This window comes from Lynx rufus, unplaced genomic scaffold (genome assembly GCF_022079265.1).
Source record: "Lynx rufus isolate CCGP_SWC_20201006 ecotype Redwood Valley unplaced genomic scaffold, mLynRuf1.p SCAF_9, whole genome shotgun sequence".
Taxonomy (NCBI): Eukaryota; Metazoa; Chordata; class Mammalia; order Carnivora; family Felidae; genus Lynx; species Lynx rufus.
In genome coordinates this window covers 15,868,207-15,880,850 of record NW_025814897.1, presented here as the reverse complement: position 1 = coordinate 15,880,850, position 12,644 = coordinate 15,868,207, and the positions used below count along the sequence as shown (strand labels likewise).

General features: G+C 54.0%; 1 protein-coding gene across 1 annotated transcript in view; it reads right to left on the bottom strand.

Annotated features, from left to right (window-relative positions):
• The window catches only part of TMPRSS4 (transmembrane serine protease 4), a 46,841-nt gene that overhangs the window by 4,471 nt on the left and 29,726 nt on the right, over positions 1-12,644 (bottom strand). Inside the window, exons 6-14 of the mRNA XM_047071936.1 lie at positions 12,043-12,195; positions 10,815-10,944; positions 8,678-8,779; positions 7,724-7,764; positions 5,400-5,559; positions 4,496-4,662; positions 3,620-3,718; positions 3,291-3,433; positions 1,925-2,119 (exon numbers count right to left, since the gene is read on the bottom strand). Coding sequence (XP_046927892.1) covers positions 1,925-2,119; positions 3,291-3,433; positions 3,620-3,718; positions 4,496-4,662; positions 5,400-5,559; positions 7,724-7,764; positions 8,678-8,779; positions 10,815-10,944; positions 12,043-12,195 — 1,190 coding nt within the window. The remainder of the gene's footprint in view (positions 1-1,924; positions 2,120-3,290; positions 3,434-3,619; positions 3,719-4,495; positions 4,663-5,399; positions 5,560-7,723; positions 7,765-8,677; positions 8,780-10,814; positions 10,945-12,042; positions 12,196-12,644) is intronic.

Genomic DNA, 12,644 nt, shown 5'->3' with positions numbered 1-12,644 from the left:
ATGTGTATTTTTGAGAGAGAGAGACAGAGCACGAGTCGGGGAGTTGCTCTGAGCTGTCAGCACAGAGCCTGATGCAGGGCTCGACCATGAGGAACGGTGAGATCTTGACCTAGGCTGCAGACCGATGGAGCCACCCGGGCGTCCCTCATGGGGTTTTCTTTTTGATAAATCTTGGCTGATCGTTGATTCTGAGCACTGGCTCTGGGTTTTGAGTTCTTGTCTCAACTTTCATATAGGTCTTGGTCTCCAGGACAACCCAAGATTTTAGTTAGCTCTTGCTCCCAATCTCTACCTTCGTTTCAGCTCGTGATTCTGATACTTTTGTTCATTTATTTATGTATTTATTTGCCTTTGAAGATTTTTATTATTCCTGAGAGCCTAGTAAAGCATCAACAAGTGTATTTATCTACAATCCGACCGAGAGGGTCCTCAGAACGCCTGGGCCTCCACACAGTGGCCCGAGAAGTCCATGGGGCTTAGTTCTGTGACCATTTGAGTGCTTATGGTCATGCTTATGTCCCCAGAAACCCACTTGGTGACCATCTCAGACTTTGCAGGTGATAAATGTCTTTTCTTTAAAGGAAGCAAGCCAACTACGCCCTGGGCTCTCCAGGCAGGACTCAGAGGTGCAGTACCTCTTTGCAGCCACTGGGGGAGCCATGATTGACTTCAGCCTTGAATGCCTAAATTACCTCCCTCCCAAATCCTAGGTGTTCTCTCTGGCCCACGGCTGGTAGGGCAGGCAGGAGAACCCGGGAGGAGGGCAGTGGGAGATGGCCTTGTGTGGGAAGGAGCCGTGCTCACCCTGGCTCCCCCAGTCCGCAAGTTCACTGTTGCCCTCGCTCAGCACCTCCAGTCTTGGGTCTCCTTTCTCCTTTGAGAATCATTGGGCTCCCCAGGACCTTTCCCTGCCCAGGCCCAAGGATGATGCAGTAGCGGTGCAGTAGTCCTCGCTCAGTTCTTACCATGCAGCCCGGTCAGCCTGTGTCAAAGGCTTCGCAGGCCTTTTGAATAGCAGCAGCCACGGGCCTGACAATGACAACAGTAACATTAGTTGTGTTAACAGCAGGACAGTGCATCCTACGTTACGTTTGGTTTCTTGCTCTGAGTGTGCTTGGGGATGCGTGGAGGAGGGGAGGGCTGGCTCAGACCTCTCCTCCTTCCGCTCCGGCCCTTGGTGATCTGGGTTCTCACCAGAGAGCCTACTTCCGTTCAGTAGAGGAGGAAAATTTCTTGGCTTGGCAATGCCTTCTGAGACCTTGGCGGGAAGGCTGGCCTGTTCAGTCTTTCTCCTTGGGGTGCCTGGAGCCCCAGGGGTGGCCGGGCTGGGGCTGCTGTCTTTCTTCTGGGGGCCTGTGGCCTGTGAGGTCTTTGACAGGAATGGAGGCCCTTTACTGCACCAAGAAATTCTGGGGCTGTGGGCAGAGAGGTGCGCCCGAGGGGGCTCTTGCTCCGTCTGACTTCTGGGGGATCCCCAGGGAGGCAGGACACGGGGGAAGGAGCTCCCAGCAGTACGGAGGGGCGGAAGCATCATAGTGTAGACTGCAACAAAAGACCAACAGAGAGGCAGGTGATTTGAAACTGGACAAGGTGGTGACGTGTGCAAAAATAGCCTGCCTTTTCTGAAGCGCTTTGCTCCTCTCCCTATTTTCGAGGAAAGTTTCTTAAGCCTTTGCACCCTCCTTCTCAACAGAATCTGTTCTCTGGAAACTCGCTGATAGTCGCATTCTGCCAGGGAATAGAGAGTGATAAAGCCGGGTGTGTTCCGTACCCTAAGCCATTTGCACTGAAGGGGAATCTCTGATCCTAGGGACTTTCAGTTCTTCACGGTGGAATCTCAGGCTGTCACTGGTAGGGAAAATTACTTAGGATGCAAGGCGTTATCTCGGAGCCATTTGAATCAAACCTGAGGATGGTTTGATACCTTGAGGGTAGAGGAAGGGAAGGAGGACACGACAGGGAGGCTCACCTTCCGGACACTGTAGATCCAGTCGAGATAGCTTGTGACCTTGGTGTACACTCCCGGGGTACTCGGACCTCCACAGCCATGGCCCCAGCTCACGATGCCCACCACTTGCCACAGGTCAGAGTGATACATCAGGGGCCCGCCGCTGTCACCCTGTGAGACACCAGGACAGGGGCTGCTGGAGAGGGCAGGCAGGGGTGGGGTGGAAGGGTGGGCTTCTCTTTCCCGCTCTCCACCCCCACCCCCTGGCCTTGACCCATCTGTTCTCTGCTTCCCAGTGCTCTGTGCTGTTCTGCCCTCACTGACTTTGCTCATGCTGTTCCTGCAGCCTGGAATGGCCTTCCAGTTGGGGCAAAAGGGTCTGTTTGTGGTCCAGTAAGTTGTCGGCTGCTGTTAGCCTTCTCGCAGGCATTCACGACACACACTAGCAAACTGAAGGCTCTAAGGGGTTCTGCGGCGAGAAGCCTGATTATCTTTGCTTAACCTAGCGTTTCCCAAATTTATTTAGCTACTCTTGGGGTGCCTGCTGTGTGGCACCTACTGTTCTAGACAACTGGGATTCGATCAATGAAAAGAACAAAGATCCCTGTCCTTGGGGAGCTTAGAGTCAAGCGGAGAAGAGAGAGAGAGAGAGAGAGAGAGAGAAAACACAACAAAACAGATTATGAACATGGCAGTGAAAAGTGTGCTTATTTGGGTGTCTGTCCCAGCTCCTAGAGCCCCCGAGACTTCCTCCCCCCAAAAACACCATAGCCTGACTGCTCCTTCCCCCACCACTGTGAGCTCCCTGAGGGAAGAAGACACTGTCCCCCAAACCTATTTACCTGGCATTCAAGAGATGACCAAGAGATCCCTCTTGAGTGGAGGAATTGAATGACCGAGAATGGGGGCGGAAATAGGGCTCGGGGCTTTAATGCAAATGGATCGGGAGATCCTCTGGGAACATGTATTCAGGGACCCATCGGTGGGGTCGGTGGGGGGAGTTGTGCCAGGGCTTATCCAGCATCAGATGGTTTTCTCTAGGGTAGTTAAGCATCTTGACGGTTCTGGAGAACATAGACCCGGTGTTCCTGCCCTCGAGTGACAGGAAGTAAGATGAAGGGAAGTAAGAGCAGGTGAGGCGGGTGACGCCATCTTTGTATGCGAAATACACATTGGAAATCTTTCTGCTTGTTTCCATCCTCCCATCCTTGCCTTCTCTCTGTCCCCCTTCCTCGCACATTGAGTGCCCACCGCACGCAAGGCCTCAGGCGGGGCAGTCCGCCTCTGGACTTTGTCTCTCCAAGACTAACATCCCATCCAAGGAACTCCCTCGGGATCCCACCTGGCAGGTGTCCACGCCGCCCTCCAGGATGCCCGCGCACAGCATCTTCTCGGTCACCTCCCCCTGGTAGGCGTCCTCTGCGTTGCACCGAGCGTGGTCAATTACCTGCACTGACGCCTGCAGCAACGTGTCAGACATCTTTCCTAGGAAGTTGAAAACACACTCACGTTCCCATTTTTGCCTTCTACCCCCAGCCCAGGACAATTCTCTGGGTTGCCTGGCACCTTGGTGCCTGGGCTTCCAGGATGATTTTTCTGAAGCACGGCGCTCCTTCCCATCACTTCCAAGAGCTGCTCCCTCAGCCCTGTGGTCCCGAGCCCAGGACTCACCTCCATCCTGCTCCGTAAAGCCCCATCCAATGACCCAGAGTGGGGTGGCTGGAGGGAGCTCCTCATCAAAGAAGGGAAGGCAGATGGGCCTGACTGTGCCTGCCAGGAGCAGAGAAAGAGGGGGAGAGCCTGGTGGCTAAGCCCTCTGAAAAGGTTGACAGCAGGGTTTCTAGGACATATGTTCCAGAGGACGTTAACAAAAATGGCACGAGAAAAAAAGTTCTGTGGTCAAATAAGTTGAGGAGATAGGGGTTAGACATAATAAAGCAAATTAAATATTAAAAAAAAACATATCTTTAATACACTAGTATGGCCCAAGAAGAGAGCTCTACTATAAAAACGTTTCCCAAACTTACTTGGGGCATAGAGCCCTCTTTTCTCCCAAGGGACGAGTGTCCTGTGGGAATGACATTTAGAAGTGCTGATATAAATACTGTGCAAGCATGAGTCATCTACCAAGCTGTTCAAAGATTCCACGGGCTGCCCTAAAGGTAATGAGCTCCCCATCCCTGGGGGAGACCAGATGGGCACAACCCCTTGGCAGAGATATCGTGCGGGCTCTTGGCATTGGTTGGGGTGGCGGATGGACTAGATGATCTGTTAGGTCCCTCACGACTCCGAGATCGGATGAATCTACGGTTCCCACTTGAGGTGCTGCACATGGAGAAAACAGACCCCAAAAGAACCCAGCAGGAGCTGACGGCTTGAGGGGGCCTCAGGGCATCACTGACGTTAGGCTGGTATATTCACGGGAAACAAATGCGCAGCTGAGGGCTTGAGAGGACAAGTGAGGGGCCGAGGCCACTTGGTGAACGAGTGGCAGGATGGGAGAATAACCTGCCCTACGGGGGTCTGTTCCCAGATGCCGCCTCTCACCGGAGAACGTGAGCGGGAATTGCAGCTTCACGAGGGCAATGTCCTTCTCTTTGGGGTACGTGGTGTTGAGCTCGATGACGAAGATGTCGGCCACAGGCAGGGATGGGAAGTTGCCCAGTTTGTCCGAGCCAGCCCTCACCTTCCAGTTGGGCACATCGAGATGCTTCCTAGGGGCAGAGACGGCAGGGTTCAGGCCTGCGCTGCGCAGCCTCTGCCAAAAGCTGGGTCCTCAGGGCCCTGGAGGCTGGGGTGCTACATGTCCCCGCTTTAGGAGACAATGATGGTGTCGGCAGGGGTGGCAGAGAAGGAGCGGGTCTGAGGAATCGCCTACCAAAGGCCCAATTCTAAAAGGGGATTTGATCCTTTCCCCTCGTGAAATCTCTCCAAGGAAGCTTCTAACTGGAGGCCTGGGGAAGAACTGCTCCCTGTGCCTGAGCTCTGGGGTCCTGGCGCTCTCTCCCACGACGCTTTCTACGGTCTGTGTTACTCACGTGGTACTTGTCAGTTGCGTCACGTACTTGGCTTTCTTCCTCCTGACTCCGGACACTCCTGCCCGCTGAGTGTGTGGGGGCAGGGGCGGGGGACGGTTTGCAGGCAAGAACTTGGAGTTCATCAGATCCCAGAAAAGGTTAAGAATCACCGGCCTACCCTGTGAGTTCCTCTAAGGCACCGATGGGGTCTAACACACATGGGCGCATAATATAGTACTCATCATTTGACGTTGAGTGGAAGGAAGGAAGGAAAGGAAATAAGTGAAGAGGGCCTGGGAGTAGTCCTTCCCCAGAGGTATGGGCAGGGCTCTGCTAACCTGTAAGGGAAGGTGAGGGCATCGAAACACAGGCTGGGAGACAGGGGACCCAGGCACTCCGGCCCCTCCAAGGCCTCCTTGCAGCGTGGGCCTCACCTGAAGCAGTGGGCTGCGGTGAGGATCCAATGGGGGTCCAGGATGCTTCCTCCACAGATGTGTTGTTTGTTGTACTGGATGCTGACCTGCCAAGGCCAAGAATCCACAGAGGCCGCCTCCCCGCCCACCACCCGAGGGGACTTCAGGCTCTCCCCGCAGGCTGGAGGCAGGAGGAAGGAGGGAGAGATCAGAAGTCAGGCTCTGGAGGGGATGGCCTCCCCCTTGGAGCCCAGAGTCTGTCCCCTTAGAACAGGGCCCTGATGACGGGGGCCTGGAGGGGTGGGGAGGACCAGGCCAGTTTTGAGCTATTCGTAGGAAGGCTGTGAGAATCTCCAGACCATAGGCTTCCCCCCGCCCCCCCCCATCTCCCCCCTCCTTTGTTCAGCTTTGGGTGTGTTGAAGAGTTTCTATCGTGGGAGTGTCCATTGTGCTGGGAATTCACGACCTTCCAACCAAACAGGGATGCAGAATTAGGAAAGTCCTGCCCAGGTGGAGTGTCCCCAGCCGTTGCTGCTGAGTGTAGGCAGACAGATGCCCACGAACCGTCCTGGGAGAGTGGGAAGGAAGTTCCACACACTGGATCTTCCTATCTTAAACTCCCCGCTCCCGAAGTCCCTTCCCCCCCCCACGCTGTGTGAGTCTCCCAGTTTGACACCTTTCTTTCCCATGCTACCGTCCTTGGCTTTTCCATCGTGCCCCTCAAGCTCTTGCAAAAGCCTCCGTTCCCGCCTCCCTGACCTGCTCTCCGCCTCTCCAGTCCTGGAGGTCACTGCCACAGCCGTGCTTCTCAGAGGAAAAGAAAAAGCCTGCTATACTTTCGGGACCTGGGCTAGCCAGGGGCTTTACGGACACCTCTTATTCCAAACTCTGCTTTCTCTCTGAGTCACCTCACCTCCTCAGAGCCCCGAGGTATCTCTCTTTTGAGGGTAGAGTTTAAAGTCCCTCCTCCGGCAGCTGCCTGCTGTCCTTCTATCAGGTTTCTGTCTAGCCGAATTGATCTGCTTATAGCTCCCTAGAGAGTCATTCTGTTTTTGCTCAAGGAAGCCCCTGTCCCTGAGATGCCGTCCTCTTTGCTGTTTATCTAAACCATTGATTCATTCGGCAAATTTGTATTGAGTGCCTACTGTGTTCAAGGATGCAGGGAAGAGAGCAGAGGACCAGACAGACCAACAGATGTGGTCTCTCCCTTCTGGGAGCCTACAGCTCAAGGTTCGGCCTGGGCACCACCTCCAGGCCACCCAACCCCCTGGGGATTTTTCTTGGCTTGGAATTTCCACAGCCTGTCTTGGGCGTCGGCCAGACGTTCATTTTGGCTGTGCTTCAGTCTTCCCAGTGAGACTCAAGGGAGGGTCTGTGACTTAAACCTCTTTGTGACTTCAGTGCCATTCAGCGCAGACCTCAGATGACGTGACGGTTCGGTCATTGGCTAGCCACCACGCGTCAGCCCACCCACGCCAGGGATCGTGGGTGTCACATAACAACAAAAAGTCTTAACACCCAATGGGGAAGCATGTATACTGCCCGACTGCAAAAGCAGTGATGATGACCTCGTTCTACTCAGCCCGTCCAGTTTCTGGCCATCCTTCCAGGCTCTGCTCGGGTCTACCATGAGGCTGATTGGGTGAGCTGGACCACAGCGCTTGTTTTCTCTTCTGATCTCCTCTGTAAGAGCAGGGAGTCTCCCAGGATCCCCTTGGGCCGTTGGACGAAAGGCCTTCTTGGGAAGTGGGACCTCACAGAGGTCAAGTGCATTACTCAAGGTCACGCTGGAAGCCAGTGGGTCTCCTGGCCTCCGCGAAGCGCTCTCTGTGGCATGTCGGCTGTGGCCACTACTCAGCTGGGGGCCACACGTGTAGCCTTGCCTCTCGCTCTCTGCTCAGACATAAGCTCCTGAGGAGAGTGGCCATTTCTTTTACTTGTCGGGTATTTTCTATTGCTCAGCAGCATCTGACCGTGCTAGACATAGTCTAACTGTTCGGTGTATTTTTGCTAGACTGGATGTGGATAATTTGATCTTGGATAATGGGGCAGACTGTGACCCAGTGACTGGGGAGGGAGCCTGGGGCGGCCCCGTTCCGTCCTTTCCAGTTTTCTGTTCCCTGCTGGCTCTCTGCTTAGGTTGTAGGGATGTGTGTGGATGGTGTGGAAGAGTTCTTAATGGCACCCACTTGAAGGAGCGTTGACCTACAAGCCCAAGGCCCAAAGAAGGAAGTTTGGGATGAAGCGGAGAGAAACTTAGTCTGGGAGATCTAAGAGTGAGGCTGAATGTCTCCCTGCTCATTGCTGGCCCAGGGCCCAAACCCTCAGAGATGGGGCGTACTCACCAAGACAGTGCAAGGAGACCAGGGAGCCTGAGAGACAGGGCCTGGAAGGGACAGACAGGGCCTTGTGGTTTCTGTCGCTCCCTTGGATGGGAGGCGAGGGCTCGGGTCCCCTGACACTGTTGACCCCAGCCCCCTCCCGACACTTGGGAAATCTGGAACCCACATACTGGGGGACTGCATGGAGGTGGCTTGACCACTTAGTACAGTTCTGCCTGTGTCCGAGCCCATCCTGAGCTCTCGGCAGCCTGGAGTGGAAGAGGAGAGCCTGGGACAGTGTCTGTTGTACTGTGGGCTTTCCAAATGGACCAAAAAAAGGGGGGGGGAGGGGATTTCAATGGAATTAGAGGCAAAGGATCATTCTGCCACCATCTTGGTCCTTTTTAAGAGTCACTCTTTGATGAATAAGCAGCCCTCAGCAGCATCCTTGAACGCTAAGAAGCTCGCGTCCTCTCTGAGGCTCTCTGCTGCATTGTGACAATTTTTATCTAGCTGCTGGGCTCTAATGCAGGGCAGTGAGGCATAGGAACAGGCCACTGCCGAAGGCCATGCGGTCTTTTCTCTGGAGAGCTGGGAGTATGGAGAGGTCTTCCCCTGGCCTGGGTGAGTGGCTGGGAAGGACAAAGTGGCCTTTGGAGTCTTGCCTATTGGGTTTAATCGGGAATATAAAGCAGTAGGAAAAATTTTGGTTTTAGCCACCGACATGTGGACTGCACTCTTTGTCCTGCTCTCTATTATATATATAAAAAAGGGAGTCAACCCAGAAAACCTCTCAGAAATCTGGTAATCTGATTCCCTAGCCCTTTCTGTCTAACCATCTGCATGGCCTGGAGTTCGTCCCGTTGTCTGGCTTACGTCCCCCTTTGCTGCACCTGCTCAGGGGAGTCTGGCTGCCTCCCTGATGGCAGCCTCTGTTACCAGAGCCTCTTGTGGGCCAGAAGGCGTTTTCTCACTTACCCACTTAGGTTTCGCACCTGAAGCTCCTGGCTGTTCTCTGTGATTCCGACAACATCCAGATCTTGGTCTGGGCCAATCCCCACAGCTTTGAAGGAGGGTTTGCTGTTCATGTCGGGAGGGAGAGAGATGTGAGGTGGGGTGGGAGATTAGAAGGTGCTGGGGGCGGCCCCCACTCCCAGGAGACAGGGGTGGTAAAGAACACATCCCAGGACACTGCTCTGGGCACAGCGTGGATGTGGTCTTGCTTCTCCAGTAGCAAGGCAAGTGGGGGAGGGGGAGAGGGAGAGAGAGAGAGAGAGAGAGAGAGAGACAATATGAATATCCCAAGCAGGTTCTGCACTGTCAGGGCAGAGCCTGATGCGGGGCTTAAAACTCACGAACCGTGAGATCATGACCTAAGCCGAAATCAAGAGTTGGACGTGCTTAACTGACTGAGCCACCCAGGCGCCCTGGTGCTGGGTTTAAGAGCCCTGGAGATGGAGGTTCTTGTCCTGGCTCTGAGACTGGCTTGATGGGTCACCTGGACAGGTCACACACACCCTTCTCCGGGTTTCCTTAAGCCTCAGTTTCTCCCTCTGTAAAATGATAGGTGGACCTGATGATCTCCAGAGCCCCTCCCACTTTGAACCATCTAGGGTCTTATGGTCCTGAGATGAGAAGGGCTTCCTGTCTAGGCGGAGGAAGGAAAGTAGAGAGATCTAGACCCAGAAGGAGGGACGGGGGTGGAAATGGACAGTCCCAGGACAGTTGACCTCTGTTCACCACTTACATCCTAACGAATGACCGGCCAGCTTTGATTTTGTAGAAGTCAAGAGCCGGCTGGTTTGGTGCATTAGTGAACTCTGGAAGGACAGAAACTCCAGGAACCTATTACCTTAAGGAGCCCCGGAGACACCTTGGTTGCATAACCCAGCCGCAGCAGCCTTTGCAGGGCTGGGCGCTCCTGCTGCTGACGCCGCAGTGGGCTGGGCTGCAGGGGGGAGGAGGGGCTGGCTGCCGGGGAGGCTGGGCTGGGTGGCTGCTGGAGGGGCCCAGGGAAGAGCAGGGGCAGGGCGTGCCTTTCCAGCTCGCCTCAGAACTGAAGGAGGCAGAGGTGTCCTGTCCGGGGCTGTGCACTGTGGCCAGCGGGGAGCAGCAAAAACCTGGTAACCAGGAAGCAGAGGGGGCGAAACGATCTGATGGATCAGTGACGCTGCCTGGAGCGTTTATTGTAAGAAGGACCTCGAGGCTGCTTTAAGGGTCGACAGGAGAGGGTTCTGTGATTGATTGATGATGTCTGCCTGGCATTTCTCATTTTTGCCTCCACTCTGGGTCCAGTTTCTTAGAATCCTTGGGGCTTGCCAGGGAGCAGGTGCCCCACTCTGCAGCCGAGTAAACGGGTTCTTTTCCCTCCTCTCTGGTTAGGCTCTCTGATCAGTGGCCTCCCCTCTCCTCCCTTTACAGGTAAAACCTTGGGAGAGGAGAGAATGACCCAAGCTAGAAACAGAGATGCTGCTAGAACTCGGGATGCCCAGGAGTTCAGGGGTCTTGGGCATAAATTCCAGGCCTCTCCTACCCAAGCAAGTTACTGATTTTCGCCAAACCTATTTCTAAAATAGATACAATAGAAACAACCTTTTTGCTTTTGCCAGGATCAAACGAATATAAACTCATCATGCAGATACCCTTGTTATGATTACGTAACTCTTCATCCACCGAAGGTTTGAAATTGCTTTTGAGATTTGCTGAGAGAGCTGGGGTTGCTGATGGGGCTCAATGAAATCAGGATCATTTAAACGAGATTTTAATTGATGGGACATTGAATAAGTAAATGATATTCTGGGACAGGGTGGCCTCCTGCAGAGCCAAGAAGGAGCGAAGCTGGCAAGGAGCCAGAACTGTGCGTTGGGGGTCATGGTGAGGCTTACTTTCTCTCGCTGCACCTCACAGGCATCCTATGAAGTTGCTGGTACTTTCTCCAATTGACTCTTGGGGAAACTGAGGCTTATGAGATTGAACTTCATGTTGTTGTATGTGAAAGTGCTCAGATTCAAGACTGGTTCTGTCTGACTCCAGTATCTATATTTTTGGGAAAGGAGGAGGCAGGGAGGAGGTCCTAAGGGTGAGGGGACAGCCTCTGGAGGCTTGGGCTGGGTACCTGTCATAGCCCATCTGCCCACAGGCTATCTTGGCCAGAGCTTCTGTGAAGTTGTCGAAACAGGCAGAGACCCAGCTTCTTGTGGCCGGGTCTAGCACCTGCAGAGTGGATCGGTCCCTGGAGAGGCGGACTGAGAAGGCAAGAAATTGGGTCAGCTGCATGTGGGGGGGGCCCGTCTGGCCCATCTCCCTCAGAAGTCATCATGAGACCAGCACACCCTCCCTACACCCAGACCCTGGAGCATCATAGAACCCCGACCCTTTCAGCCCCAAGGGAACTTCTTCCATTTGGCTTTGCCCGATTGAGCCTCGTATTGATGGTAGCTAGGGTGACCCGATGTCCTGGGAACAACCTCCATGTTGACCTATTGTCCTGGGACAATTACTAATAACTTTTCCTTTGGCTCTTATAGGTATCCGTTTTGGTGATAGGTTGTGGCTCTCCGCATGGTTACACACAGCTTGCCCAGCCTAGGGAACTTCTCAGTGAGGAACCTAGCTCCTTTTTCCACGTGAGGTCAGAGGGAGGGGTTGAGAGGGAAGTACTATTGGCAGCAGAATGGCAGGTGCCCATATGCATTTGACTTCTGGTTAAAAAATAAAAATAAAAAAGGATATATGCAAGAAGTCCCTTCGTCCTGCCCCTCAAAAGCCCCAACACCCATCTCCTGGGCTATCCTTTCTCTCCAGAGCCCAAGTACTAGACGGATGATGCCGGGCTGGCCCCATCCAAGAAAGAATAGGAGTTTTTGTTTGAAACCTCCCCTATTCCTTTGAAGGACCTCAGTCCTAGCTGCATAGCATCCTTGTTGCTCAGTCTTGTTGCGTAGCATGTTACAGTGAGCACTTACCTAACGGATAGAGGAATCAATAGCTAGTCAATGGCTATGGCTATTGACCTTACTTTCCTAGTCCCCTTTCTGGTCTCCTGTAGAGAGGAGGAAACTCCCCAGGGTCATCCAATCCAGCCCCCTGCCTCAGTTCCACCCCGGTGCAGCAGAATGGGACAGACTGTGTTGCCATTTCCTGTCCCCTCTGGTCCCCCACTTGTTATCAGATAGTCACTGAGTCTTTGCTGCGTGGTAAGTACTAGGATCTAGTTGGCGAGACCTGGTCCTGTTCTTGAGAACCTTACAATAAGGATGGGAACTGACCAGTTGGCAGATGCTATGCTGTGGACCAAGGGGACCTGAGCTGCTTTCCTGCTGTGCCCGCGCCCCTGGACTCACCTGTCACCGGGGACCCATCGGGGAAGTTCTTGACACAGAGCTGCTCATCCTCCCCTGAGGCACAGTCCTGCTGGCCGTCACACACCTGCTTCCTCGGGATGAAGTGGAGAGGCTGCCCGCACAGGAAGTAGTATTTGTCCAGAATCACCTTGACTGGAAGGCAGGGGCAGGGAGGGGGCTGTGAGGGCTGACAGTCAAGCAGGCAGCCCGGGGGGTGGGAGAGGCTGTGTGTCCCCTAAAAATATGCTGGGCTCTAAGGCCGATGAGGGTTCCAGACCCAATTATTCCACTTGCTAGTCCATGTACTTGGTCCTGAGCCTCAGTTTCCTTGGATGTCAAGTAACATCCGTCCTGTACCTGCGAGATGGGTGAGGAGTTCAGCGAGAGAATGTGTGGGAGAAATTTAGAAACAGCGCCCACTGGCCTCCTGCCCTCCGGTGCTGGTAACGAAAAGACAGCACTGGGCCTGCCCCCTCCTGTGTGACCTTAGACCCATCAATTCCCCTCCTGGGGCCTCGTCGCCTCATCTGAGCTGAGGTTGTCGATGGCATTTGGCAAGCTGGTGGTTGTGTCTTGTAACTGTTAAGTGCAGTTCTAGAACT